Source organism: Silene latifolia, chromosome 4 (genome assembly GCF_048544455.1).
Source record: "Silene latifolia isolate original U9 population chromosome 4, ASM4854445v1, whole genome shotgun sequence".
Taxonomy (NCBI): domain Eukaryota; kingdom Viridiplantae; phylum Streptophyta; class Magnoliopsida; order Caryophyllales; family Caryophyllaceae; genus Silene; species Silene latifolia.
Genome location: NC_133529.1, coordinates 51,166,007 through 51,177,830, shown reverse-complemented (window position 1 = coordinate 51,177,830; position 11,824 = coordinate 51,166,007). Strand labels below are relative to the sequence as shown.

The 11,824-nt window shown below is 32.2% G+C and overlaps 1 protein-coding gene across 1 annotated transcript; it reads right to left on the bottom strand.

Annotated features, from left to right (window-relative positions):
• Positions 1–731: 731 nt before the first annotated feature.
• LOC141652232 (TOM1-like protein 6) lies at positions 732–11,114 on the bottom strand. Its single transcript, XM_074459794.1, has 10 exons — positions 10,922–11,114; positions 9,251–9,329; positions 9,054–9,152; positions 6,550–6,663; positions 3,951–4,111; positions 3,736–3,817; positions 3,170–3,255; positions 2,784–3,050; positions 2,240–2,480; positions 732–1,463 (listed from the first exon to the last, which is right to left on the bottom strand). The coding sequence occupies exons 1-10, from the start codon at positions 11,068–11,070 to the stop codon at positions 834–836; spliced, it is 1,908 nt and encodes a 635-aa protein (XP_074315895.1). The 5' UTR covers positions 11,071–11,114; the 3' UTR covers positions 732–833.
• Positions 11,115–11,824: the final 710 nt, after the last annotated feature.

Genomic DNA, 11,824 nt, shown 5'->3' with positions numbered 1-11,824 from the left:
GAAGAATTTGGCATGTTTGGTTTATCTTCACTGTTTGGGTAATTTTTTTAATTTACTAGAGGCGGCGACATGACATTTGGTGATTGGGTTAATAGAAATGTGGGGGATTGCTGCTGACGTTGATAACAACTACGGACAAAGTCAAATAACCGGTCCCATATGATTATGAGGCGTTGAGCAGAATAAAGAGGGAATATCTGGACGAGCGTAGGAGAGCAGCTAGGGTTTTAAGGGTTATAAAAGTAGACAGAACCATGGCGAAAGCACACAACATAACTTCAGTTACAATCTAACGAGCAGAATAAAGAGGGAATATCTGGACGAGCGTAGGAGAGCAGCTAGGGTTTTAAGGGTTATAAAAGTAGACAGAACCATGACGAAAGCACACAACATAACTTCAGTTACAATCTAACGAGCATCATAATATTCAACAATAATTTACTTAAGTTATTCACAATTTGGGTTTTCTGCGACACCAATTTCTTGTGTCGTTGCATTTTTTTCTTTACTTTTCTTTTTTTTTTCTTATATTTGTCATGACTATTTGACCGCTTTAACCCACTTTTTATAATCAACAACTGGAAATTTTTTACCAAAACATTCACAATATTGGTATGTGATGTGAATATCATATGGCATTATATTAATAAATTGACAAAAGTGCTCCAATCTAGAATCGTCTGGAATCCAATTTTATTCCAATGTGACACTAAATAAATAACTTATACAAACCTATATGTCTAAAAAATTACAAGCTCAGGTGCATGTCTACACAAATATTCGCGTATCCTTGACCACAATTTCAATACTCGTGATAACCATGGGCTCGTACATTAGTTCGGGTTTTCTGATGCACTTGAATATGGACCATTTTTTATCTTACCTTCTGAGTTGCCTAGAACGTTGAGATCTTCAAACAATCTATATGAAGGGACAAAAGGCTTATGTCCAGAAGGAACGCAAGAAGAACCGTTAGTTACTAGTGGAGACCCATTCAAAGCAGCCGCGTTGCTTGATTTTACATCTGAATACGGATTGTCGTTCATAGGAAGTATGTTTTGTAAGGAATTTGAATGCTGAAACGATGATCCGTTTGCTTGTGTTGGAGATAAAGTAGTAAAAGTTGGTGAATTTTGAAACATTGAATGATTTCCATATTGTGGATATTGAAAAGCATTTATATTTTGACAAGACCAGGTTCCATGTATTGGCATGGATGCATGGTTGTTCATGTTTCCTAGATAAGTGGAGTAGGCATATGGGTTTGAGCCAAGATTTGGACTTTGGGCATGGCTATAAGTCGGCTCCCATGGAGGAAGGGGGTAAGCAGAAGCACATTGGGAATAGCCGATTTGGGGTTGAGGTTGCATAGGTTGATATTGGTTCTGAAGCAGAGGAAGAGACTCCATCACCTGTTGCGCCTGTGGTTGAGCCCACGGCACCACATAACTGTTTAGCGATGTCTAAAAAACAATTGAAATAAATTTAGTTAAATGTACCATCACATTTTCAGCATATATTATGTAAAAACAACAATAATACAGATTACATTTTAACCATAGTGTGCTTTAACAACTTCCTTCAATATATACCTATAAAAAGTGGTGATATGAGATTATGGAACACAAAGCATATGCCTTAAGTGCATCCGCAATGGTGAGGCTCTTCATAATTTATCTCTCATTTTCTTATTTGTCCACCTTATTTGTCCACTAATTTTTTTTCCATCTACCTTCCCAATTCATAACTACAAGTCATGGTTGATTCAATTTCGTCAGTATTTCATATTTTTTTGGTTTAAATCTACTTAGGTACCAAAATGTGAAAAAAGTGCACATTAAGGAATTAAGTTTTAAAAAAATTTTCATAAGTTGTTAAGTTTTAGAAAGTGCAACATTAAAGGTTGTTTATCAATTGATCCTTAAAGAAATGCCTTTAATATATTCGCTAATACCGTTTATAGAACAAATGCATTAAGTTGGCAATTTAGACTACATAAATTCTCACTTTAGACGGACACTATCTGTCAAAAGTTATAGACGGGTCAAATATCACATTACTTTCATAATAAGACAAATAACAAGTAAAATGTCATCAGTTTGTCTTATTATATAAGTGATAATATATTTGACCTGTCTACACTTTAGACGGATATACCCGTTCAAAATGAGACTAATTGTTTAAACTAAGTGTGCTCAAACAACTTCCGAATCTTACATCGAAGAAGCAGAGGGAATACCTCAATTGTGCTCGCTGCAGATGCCGAACTGGGAGCTGGAGGCATTTCTGACGTTGAATCACTTGTGAGAACAATGCTCAAGAGGTCAATTAAGTCCTGCTCCTTAGAAATGTTGGTCGTAGTTTCGGGAGGAGGGGCATCGACCAAAACTAATGCATTGTTGCTGCCACTTGAAGAAGCTCCATCTTCCACGGGACCAGATGTACCAACTTGTGAAGGTCCAGAGTGTGTCCTTGAGTTCCTGCATTATCACCCATACTATTTTTGTGATCCTACGGTGAAAAAGTTCATACAACCATAGACTGACATAGGAGAAAAAAAACGTTTTAGACTAAGGAAAAACTATATTGTGAGCATTATCTATAAGTTAATACTCTGTAGTATTCAAGGATGTGCACATTATATAACAAAATTCAAAGAACAATTTTTTGAAATATTATCTTAACAAGTTTTATAGGATGATACGTAAGTGCGACAATACATTTTCTTCTAAAATAGATCAACCATGGAGCAAAAAGAAATAGATGTGACTCATAAGAGTAACCTGTGGGTAATAAGTGCGAATTCACCCTCCTCATCAACCATGTCCTCTACAACATGTGCAACAGAGATTGGAGATTTTCCACTGGGTATGGGATGTTTATCTCCTACCTCGGTAATTTTATTGTGCAACTCCACTGGTTCATCATGAGTTCTAATACCTTTCCCGTTGTCTGGAAGAGGAGCACCAGATGCTATTGCATCGTGCTTTGCTAGCACATTTTGCAATAAATCATTCATTTTAAGTCCTAGACCGAGAAGATTCTCATCCCTGCTAAGAGTAAGAGCATCAGATAGAAAAGATGTTCCCTCAACAATCAGAAACTAGATTGATTCATAAAAACGGATAATATGTATAAATACAATAGAGCCAAAAGCAATACAACTGACGTGGTGGTAGTAATCATTTGTATCAGCTTCTTTTGATTGGTACGACAATGGTGAACAAGGTCTACAACGATTTCTTCTTTCACGGCCTGCCGCCAAGATAAAAACAATAAGAAACGTGATTTCATTATTATCCTCAACGCAACTACAAATATACTACTCCATCCATTTAAGTAAATTCACTACGTTTGATTTTTCCACAAATTAAAGTTGACTTAAACGTTCAAAGTTATGTGTTACTTTTTCTCTTCTATCATTTTTGCAAGTGCTCTTCGGTAATGTTAAAACTTATAACATGTTAGAAAGGAAAAATAGAAAATTTAGCTAGATTAGATGAAGTATGTAAAGAATTGACCGCAATGGATAATACGCAATATTTTCGCCTCTCATGTTTCCAATGAAACAAAGAATAGTACAGCAGTAGCCATTTGATATAATCATCAATGCAATTTCACTTCCTGACATTTTCTGTTGTTTTTCTCGGCAATTATCAATGCAATTTTAATTTCATTTGAGGCACTTGTTGTTTTTATTATATATGAAGCACATTACAACAAATGTATAATTACCATGCGGTCATTGGGATTAAGTGCTTGAAGCATGTCATCCAAGAGCTCCAATCCATTCCTCATCGACTCTAAGGTTGAAATACTGACAACAAGTCAAGAGTAAAGCCGATCATTATTTAGTAGACAAACATTTAAATAGAAGGCGTCAACAAACTACTCTATTCCATGAAGCTAGTGATTAATGGGGCGCAAAATCTTAAAATTTAAAAGGTTACCTTAATCCTTCTACCTCAGAGATCATGGCTTCGTCCAACCTTCGAGAATAATTATTTAGCGTGCTAAAACTAGGTTGGGGAACTCTTGGTTGGCGGTTGACTGGTGGTGTAATCACCGGTGCTGATTGGTGTGATCGCTGCGGAAATCGTGCACCATGACGCTGGTGGCATAGAAATGCTTTCATGATTTAATATCAAATGTTCATATATGCTGAAAAATAATAATAAGCTTCTTGTACAACTAATCCTTTATTACATTTTACCAAAAAAAAAAACAACTAATCCTTTATTGTGGATCCTTATCTTTTACTAAATCGTCTGTTGTTCTGATTCATAATTAAGTCCAAATTTTTGCGAAAACAATATATGCTGGAATAAGTAACACTAATCTCAAACTTCAATATTAGAACATTCCATTAATTATGTAGCTGAATTAAGAGGCCAGGTGAAAGGCAACCACAGTTGTGATTACAATAAAACGGCCAAAGTAGCAAGCTAACCCCAAAGGTTTGCCCTTATTTTCAATTAGGTCTCTTAAGCTTCATTAAGTCTCGAGCGGGGATCAAATTGAACTCCATCTCGTATTAAAACAATCGCGAAACAAAACAAAAAATGAGCGAGAAAAAAAGGGGAGATTGAAAATCGATTTTCGAAATAATGAAATAATTTTAATGAAATATTTATTTGTTAAAAATGAATTTCAAAATAAATTTAATTTGCTAAAACTAAATTCCTTAGTCTACACGTTTCATGGTGCTCAAAAGAAATTCCATACTAATCACAATGAAATTATACTTCAATAGTTCATTCATCATGGTCATTTTCTAAGTCAATGAACAACACGATCTTCCATAAAAAGAAAATTTAGTGAATGAACATATTTCACCTTTTTTTATAATTAACTTTCTGACTTGCAAAGGTTAACAAAGCAAGTCTAGCCGATATACTCCCTCCGTTCAATTCATATGTTTATACTTTCTTTATTTTCCCCTCACAAAATAAAGGAAGTGTAAACATATCACTGAAACAAAGAGGTAGCAACTACCTAACTCATCTATATAAATGAATGAGAAAGCAAGCTCTAAGTTTACTAAGAGACTAAGAGGAAAAAAAGAAAAACGTCTACTAAATCATCTCTAGTCTAGACAAAAAGCTACAATTCAAGGGTCATAAGACTAGTTTATTGTTGTTGTCAAAAAAAAAAAGACTAGTTTATACATATAATAAAAATATAAGAGAACAACACAACATTTAATAAGGGCACTTTATTATGATTTAGTAATCGGAATACACACAAAAAATTTACAACGAAACGACTTATAAATAAAGGAAAATGAGATGGCGCCACCGGGTGGTACTCAAATTGAGCGCCACCGGGGGTATTATAGTAAATTACATAGGTATTTTCAATTCACTCCCTTAAAATTTGAAATTCAAACAAATAGTTGTAGTAGGGTAGTTTAGGAATATAAAATCTCATAATTAATTATAATTATAACAATAATGAACATTAAAAAAGTCAGTAGAATTTGCGTTGAAATGTTACAACAGAGTGATTAGTGAAGAGACCAGTTCATACTGGTTTGTGTACACGATTGCAACCAAGATTAATTTCGTTCTTCAATGATGAATTGTGACTTTCAAAGAATGTTACAAATTTATATTTTTATAGTAAGATACAGTTATGCCTATGATAATCAATGCCACAACATCATTGCACAAATGGCGATTTGGAAGCAGTTTTTAAATCATTAGAATTTTGATATATAGATCCTACGGAATCGATTTCGATTTAATATCAAACTCAATTCGTTATGCATTTTTGGGGTTCTGAATTTGGAAAGGTAGGATAATTAGATCGCAGAGTTGAAGGTAAACGTCACAACTTTGTCGGGATATACAAAGTGTCTTTTCGCCGAGGGATTGTATTGAATTTGCTCCTTCGTCTGGAGGAAAAACGAAGTGGATGAAAAGCGCAATACAATGATGAAGAAATGTAATCGGTGGTGAAGATAATTTAGTGTAAATTAGGTTAAAATTAAGCAAGTTGTTTGATGTAAATATAAAATTGAATAGATGGATAAATATAAAATTACATACTTACCCATAAACCTTTGGCGCAAAATTGAAAATTTATTTTTTATTTTTTTGTTTCTTTAATTATGGTGGCGCCGAGATTCGGTACCACCGGGTGGCGCCGAGATTCGGTACCACCGGGTGGCGCCCTATCGCCATCCATAAATAAAATATGTTGGGAACTTTTCAATTATTATGAACTTTTTTTAGGTGACCAGGAAATCCGCAACTGCTACCTTCGGTGACACTGAATAAACCATCGGGTATACATGATTATCTGCAAACCATGTGTACGAGGTAAGCTACCCGAGAGTGACAGGTTTCAAATCTAGAAGGCGTGGACTCGGGGCATAAATAATACTCCACAAGATTTCTCTTAAAAGAGGCTTGAATCTGGAGAGGAATTTTACTTAAATTTTAACCACTACACTTCCCTTTGAGGGCAACGTTGAGAAACTTTGGCAATAAGCACTTCACAAAATAATGAGTCGTAAAAATTGCATAAAAGGATGTATCTGTTTACCCTTAATTCATCACAGGCCCAGTAGTAATGAGAATATTTTCCACTCGGACCACCAAATGCTTCTTGCCAGGAATCCATCAACATCAAAATTTTCTCCCGTACATTTGTGTCTCCCTAAACATGCAATCATTTTCGGAGATAAGCTGCTACAAAAATGCTAGCATACGGATAAAAAATAATTGCATATAAAAACACATGGAATAAAAATTGTAAGGCAGGTCGTCAATTAATGTATGCAATTTATAATTTTATATGCTAAGTTTGGTAAAATTTTGATCGTACATCTTTTTAAAGAATCCATGTGCATTTAATATAAGTGTAAGATTGCGCATATCAGATTTTAAATAAAAAATACATGACATACATGATACATACAATGTAATTAAGAGATGTTTTTTATCAAATAGAATTTTATAACTTGTTGTACAGTAACATTGTACAACAGACCATATATCTCCCTACTACTAAGAGAATAAAAGTCCTCTAAAATTTTCCCGCTCAACTGAAATGCTCTATGATTGGTCATCACTCCTCACACTATGTCATAATTATATCATATTAATTATATACCATAAATAGAAGATATTACTACTAATTTTTAATTTGTAAACACACATTAATGAGATATTTTGTTTTTCTTATACATGTGTCATTGCATTAATAATACGTATGAGACAAAATATGCTGCACAATTTTATTGTATAATTAAGTCACTACTCAAGGTTATTCTTTTGGTAAATGTAATCGTATAATAATATACTCCCATAAAATTAGGTTCAGTTAAAACATCAATCTTATTTGGTGTAAAAATTATGAAATATTCTCTCTTGTTATACCGCTTAAGCATGTTACCGAAGTAATATTTAACGTCTTTCTACATTAGTATCTAAAAAGCCGCGCATTTGCGCGGGATCTACACTAGTTACATATTAACTATCTAAACCTAATAAAAAAAAAAATTATACACCTCTCCTTTTTCTTAATACTGATTTCTCTCCAATCGACAAACCCTCCTCTTTCTCTTCTCTAAATATCTCTTAAACGTCCCTTCTCCGTAATTCTGATTCTAATATGGTGAAAGGGAAGCAATTGACATCATAGTTAAAAGCAATTTACATCATCATCAAAAAGAAATATGGATCTAACAATACTTTGAGGTAAAATTCTATACCAATCATACGAACTATTATTAGAAGAATACGAGCTAAAAAATACGAGCACATAAGAATACGACCTATTAAGATAAGAATATGAGCTTAAAAGAATCACGAATTTAAAAATACGAGCACATAAGAATATGAGCTATTAAGATAAGAATACGAGCTAATGTAAAAAGAATACGAGCTTAAAAGGATCACGAGCTTTAAAATACGAGCTATTAAGATAAGAATACGAGTTAATGTAAAAAAATACGAGTTTAAAAGGAACACGAGCTTTAAAATACTAGCACATAAGGATACGAACTATTAAGATAAGAATACGACATAATGTAAAAAGAATACGACATAATGTAAAAAGAATATGAGCTTTAATTACTTTCATGCATTAGAAATTTTGGATAAAAAAGTTTCATCCTTACGAGTCACGTCATATGATTTGTTCCGCATAATCAATTAAATAATAATTTAAGGGAGAATATGATTTATTAACTGGATGATGAAGAGAGATGGAGATGAGTTAGAAAAATATGGAAGAAGTCAGGGAGAGAAGGGGGCTGGATTGAAAATTGTATTACGTTACTTTTCTTTTTCCTTTCCTTTTTTTCAAAAGTATTTGAAAAAAGACTAAAATAACAACCTTGATGTATATCCAGTTGTATAGTCTTGGAAGTGTGTTTTTATTTCAAATTGCATATAAGAACACATTTTTTTTTCAAATTTTAGATGTTAACCATATAAGGTTGATTCATTTAAGACAGAACATTCTATTATTAAACATATGAAAATATATAAAAGAAATTAAGAGATGTTTTTCATTATACGAGAGGAAAAAGAAAAGAAAAATTATAACAATGAAAAAATAATGTATATTGAAATTTTTCATATTTTTAATCATTATTTTGTAAATTGAAAATGTAAGCCTAATTTGTTTGTTGGAAAATCAGAAAAACATCAGAGATATGGTCTCTCAATAGCGTTATTGAGAGACCTCTGACATAATGGAGTGAAAAAGTTATTGAATTTCTTTTTTCCCTGTTTTGTCTCTCGTTAATTTAGTGGAAGACTGTATCTGATGAAAAATGTTTATTCCGAAAATCTTTTTTTTACATAAGTCTAATTTTTTTTTTCAGTTAAAAATTCTTTATTTTATAAAAATGAGTTAAATATGTTATTTTTGATAAGCTCTGTTGAATTATTTTTATTTAATTTTCCAATAATTAAATATGACATAATTCAAAAATACAAGTAGAATCAAACCAAAACTACGAAGAATTTCTAAACAATAAACATGATTATAATGTGTAAGCGTCTATGTATGATATGATTGCGTAACAAGATTCAAACCTTTTTCTTGACAATTTTGATCATTTCATCCAAAATTTTGCGCTCTGCAATTTGACGGTGAATGTATTCACCACAATTCTTCACAATCGTCTCTAGCAACTACCAAAATTACACCACTTTAAAACCCACTCAATTGCAAAATAAATCATATTTTCGTTGAAAATTCAAAACAAAAATAAGCAAGCAAGTTATATTACTGTTAAAGTTAGTAATTGAACCCTATTATTCTTGTGTTGTAATCTTCTCTTCACTCCTTTTACCACTTCTTTCGCCATCCTAGTTCATTTAAACAAAATCAAATCACAATAGTAATCAATCAAATCGAACAATGCATGAAATAAAGCTTTAAAAAATAAAAATAATTCAAACCCAATTGAGTAAACCTTCTCGATGATAAGTGAAAGTAATTCTATTAGAATTAGCTATTCAACAAACAAAGGCACTCGAATCATCCATAGAAAACAGTTTCACCATAGTATTTTTACTGACAAAACTTAACATAAACCCAACTAGAAACATAAAACCAACTAGACTTGTCAAAACATGACCCAACCCCAATTTGGATCAAAGACACGTAATTCTTGACTCCCGACATTGACTGAATCCGAAATGACCATTATCTTTGGGTCGAATCCGACTCGATCCGTTGAATATTATTAAAATATTAATATTTCATTTATATTTGAACTAATACATAGAAAAATAATTATTTTAGTTTTAAAATTAGAAAATTAATTTTAGAGTTTTTTTGTCAAACATAACTTTTTAAAAACTTTTTTTACCAAACATCACCTTTTAAAAAAAGTTTGTAAAACACAACCTTTAATAATTTTTTTTTTGTAAAACATGATATTTTGGCCAGAGTTTAACCACTTGCAATAGAATGACTTTAAGTCGATATTTAAGGTAGCAAACGAGGTCGATTTGAGGTGTTCTTAGACTCTTTGGAAAGGTGGGAGTACAAGCTTTCCAGGGGTTACCAATACGGTGGTGATAGGTGCCCTATGTGGGGTCTATTGGTGTGTAAAGTAAGACTGGTCAAGGAGTGAATTGGATGTAAAAACAAATCAGATAAACACCAATTCACTCCTTGACCAGCCTTACATTACACACCAATAAACCCCACATAAGGCCACCTATCACCGCCATATTAATAACTCCTGGAAAGCATGTACTCCCACCTTTTCAACGAGTCTAAAAACACCTCAAACTGACCTTGTTTGTTATCTCAAACATTGACTGAAAGTCACCCCATTGCAAGTGTTCAAACTCTAGCCAAAATGTCGTGTTTAACAAAAAAAAAAAAACTATTAAAAGTTGTGTTTCACAAACTTTTTTTTAAAGGTGGTGTTTGGAAAAAAAGTTTTTTAAAGGTTGTGTTTGACAAAAAACCCTTAATTTTATATAACTCTTGTATTATAAAATAATAATAAAAATTAGTAATTTTTTTAAATAAATTCTTTAATATAATTACAATAAATACTAAATATAGTTATATTATTAATAATTATTTTAAATTTCAAAAGTATGTTTTTAGCCTAAAAATGGCAAAACAAAAAAAGGTGTCAATTAAAGGAGCAATTTTTACCCATATTTCTAGCTTAACACGACTTAAGACTCGCAAAACATGACTGGTATCTGAAGAGGCCCGTATTTGACCCGACCTGTATTCTTACCCGGGTCATGATCTCACTCGCTCGACTTATTTGGGAGTTCTAAACCCGGCCAAATACAACTAATAAATACTAACCTGACAAATAATAACTTATTATGTGCCTCCCTTATATGAGAATTCACGAGTAAGTAAAATTAGTAGCAATACAATTTACGAAAGTTAACATAGAATGATATTATTTTGAAGAAATTACAAGTGATCAGAGTTGCAAATATCGCAAATTTGCATGTTCATAGTCCAATCAGGGCCGACAAGAAGCTCGCTTGTAGCTTTATCGACTTTAATCATCGCAGGTACCGACGACGCCGATGAAATTGACGACAATGACAAGGATGGCATCATCTTCTATTTAACTTATTTTGATTAATTTTGAATTTCATTTAGTTATCTAACTAAGAATTACGGAGTATATAAATAGGAAAGTCGATGTAGTGTTGATGCGAGAAAAATGGGAGGAGAAGTTAAAGGTGAGAAACTTGCTTAAAAAAGAAAGGAGGGTTCTAAGGATCATTTTCAATGTTGTTGTGGTAGAAATCCAAGTATTAATAATTATTCTATAAAGAAGGTTATAAATCTTCTATAAATAAAAGCTGAGTTTTTTAAACTAATCTGATTGGCTCCTTAAAACTAGGAAGTCAAAAAACATTTTTTACCCCTACCCCACCAGGCCACCACTAAAAAAAACTGCATCAATTTCTCACTTTATTTTAGAAAGTTTACAATATCAATCTCTTTTTATATGACCTTAAAATTTACATTATGTATATTTTATATATAACCAATTTCATATTTTTGAAAGTTTACAATACTCATTTGTAATTAATAATAATTAATATTAATATAGCTAATTTCATATGTGAACACATAATATAGATTTTAAAAATAATAATCTGTTTATTTTTATTTATAATTTTATAATTAACTAAATTTAAATAGTAAACTCGTGCATTTTTTTGCACGGGTATAAAACTAGTTATACGTATAATTAACTAGTGATAATTATGTGTCAAATTTTGTTTAGTTGAGAGGTTTATAGCTGTTTTCACTTAAGAAATTGCGTGGCGTACTTTTGTTAGGTGGAACGGTATGGGTGCTT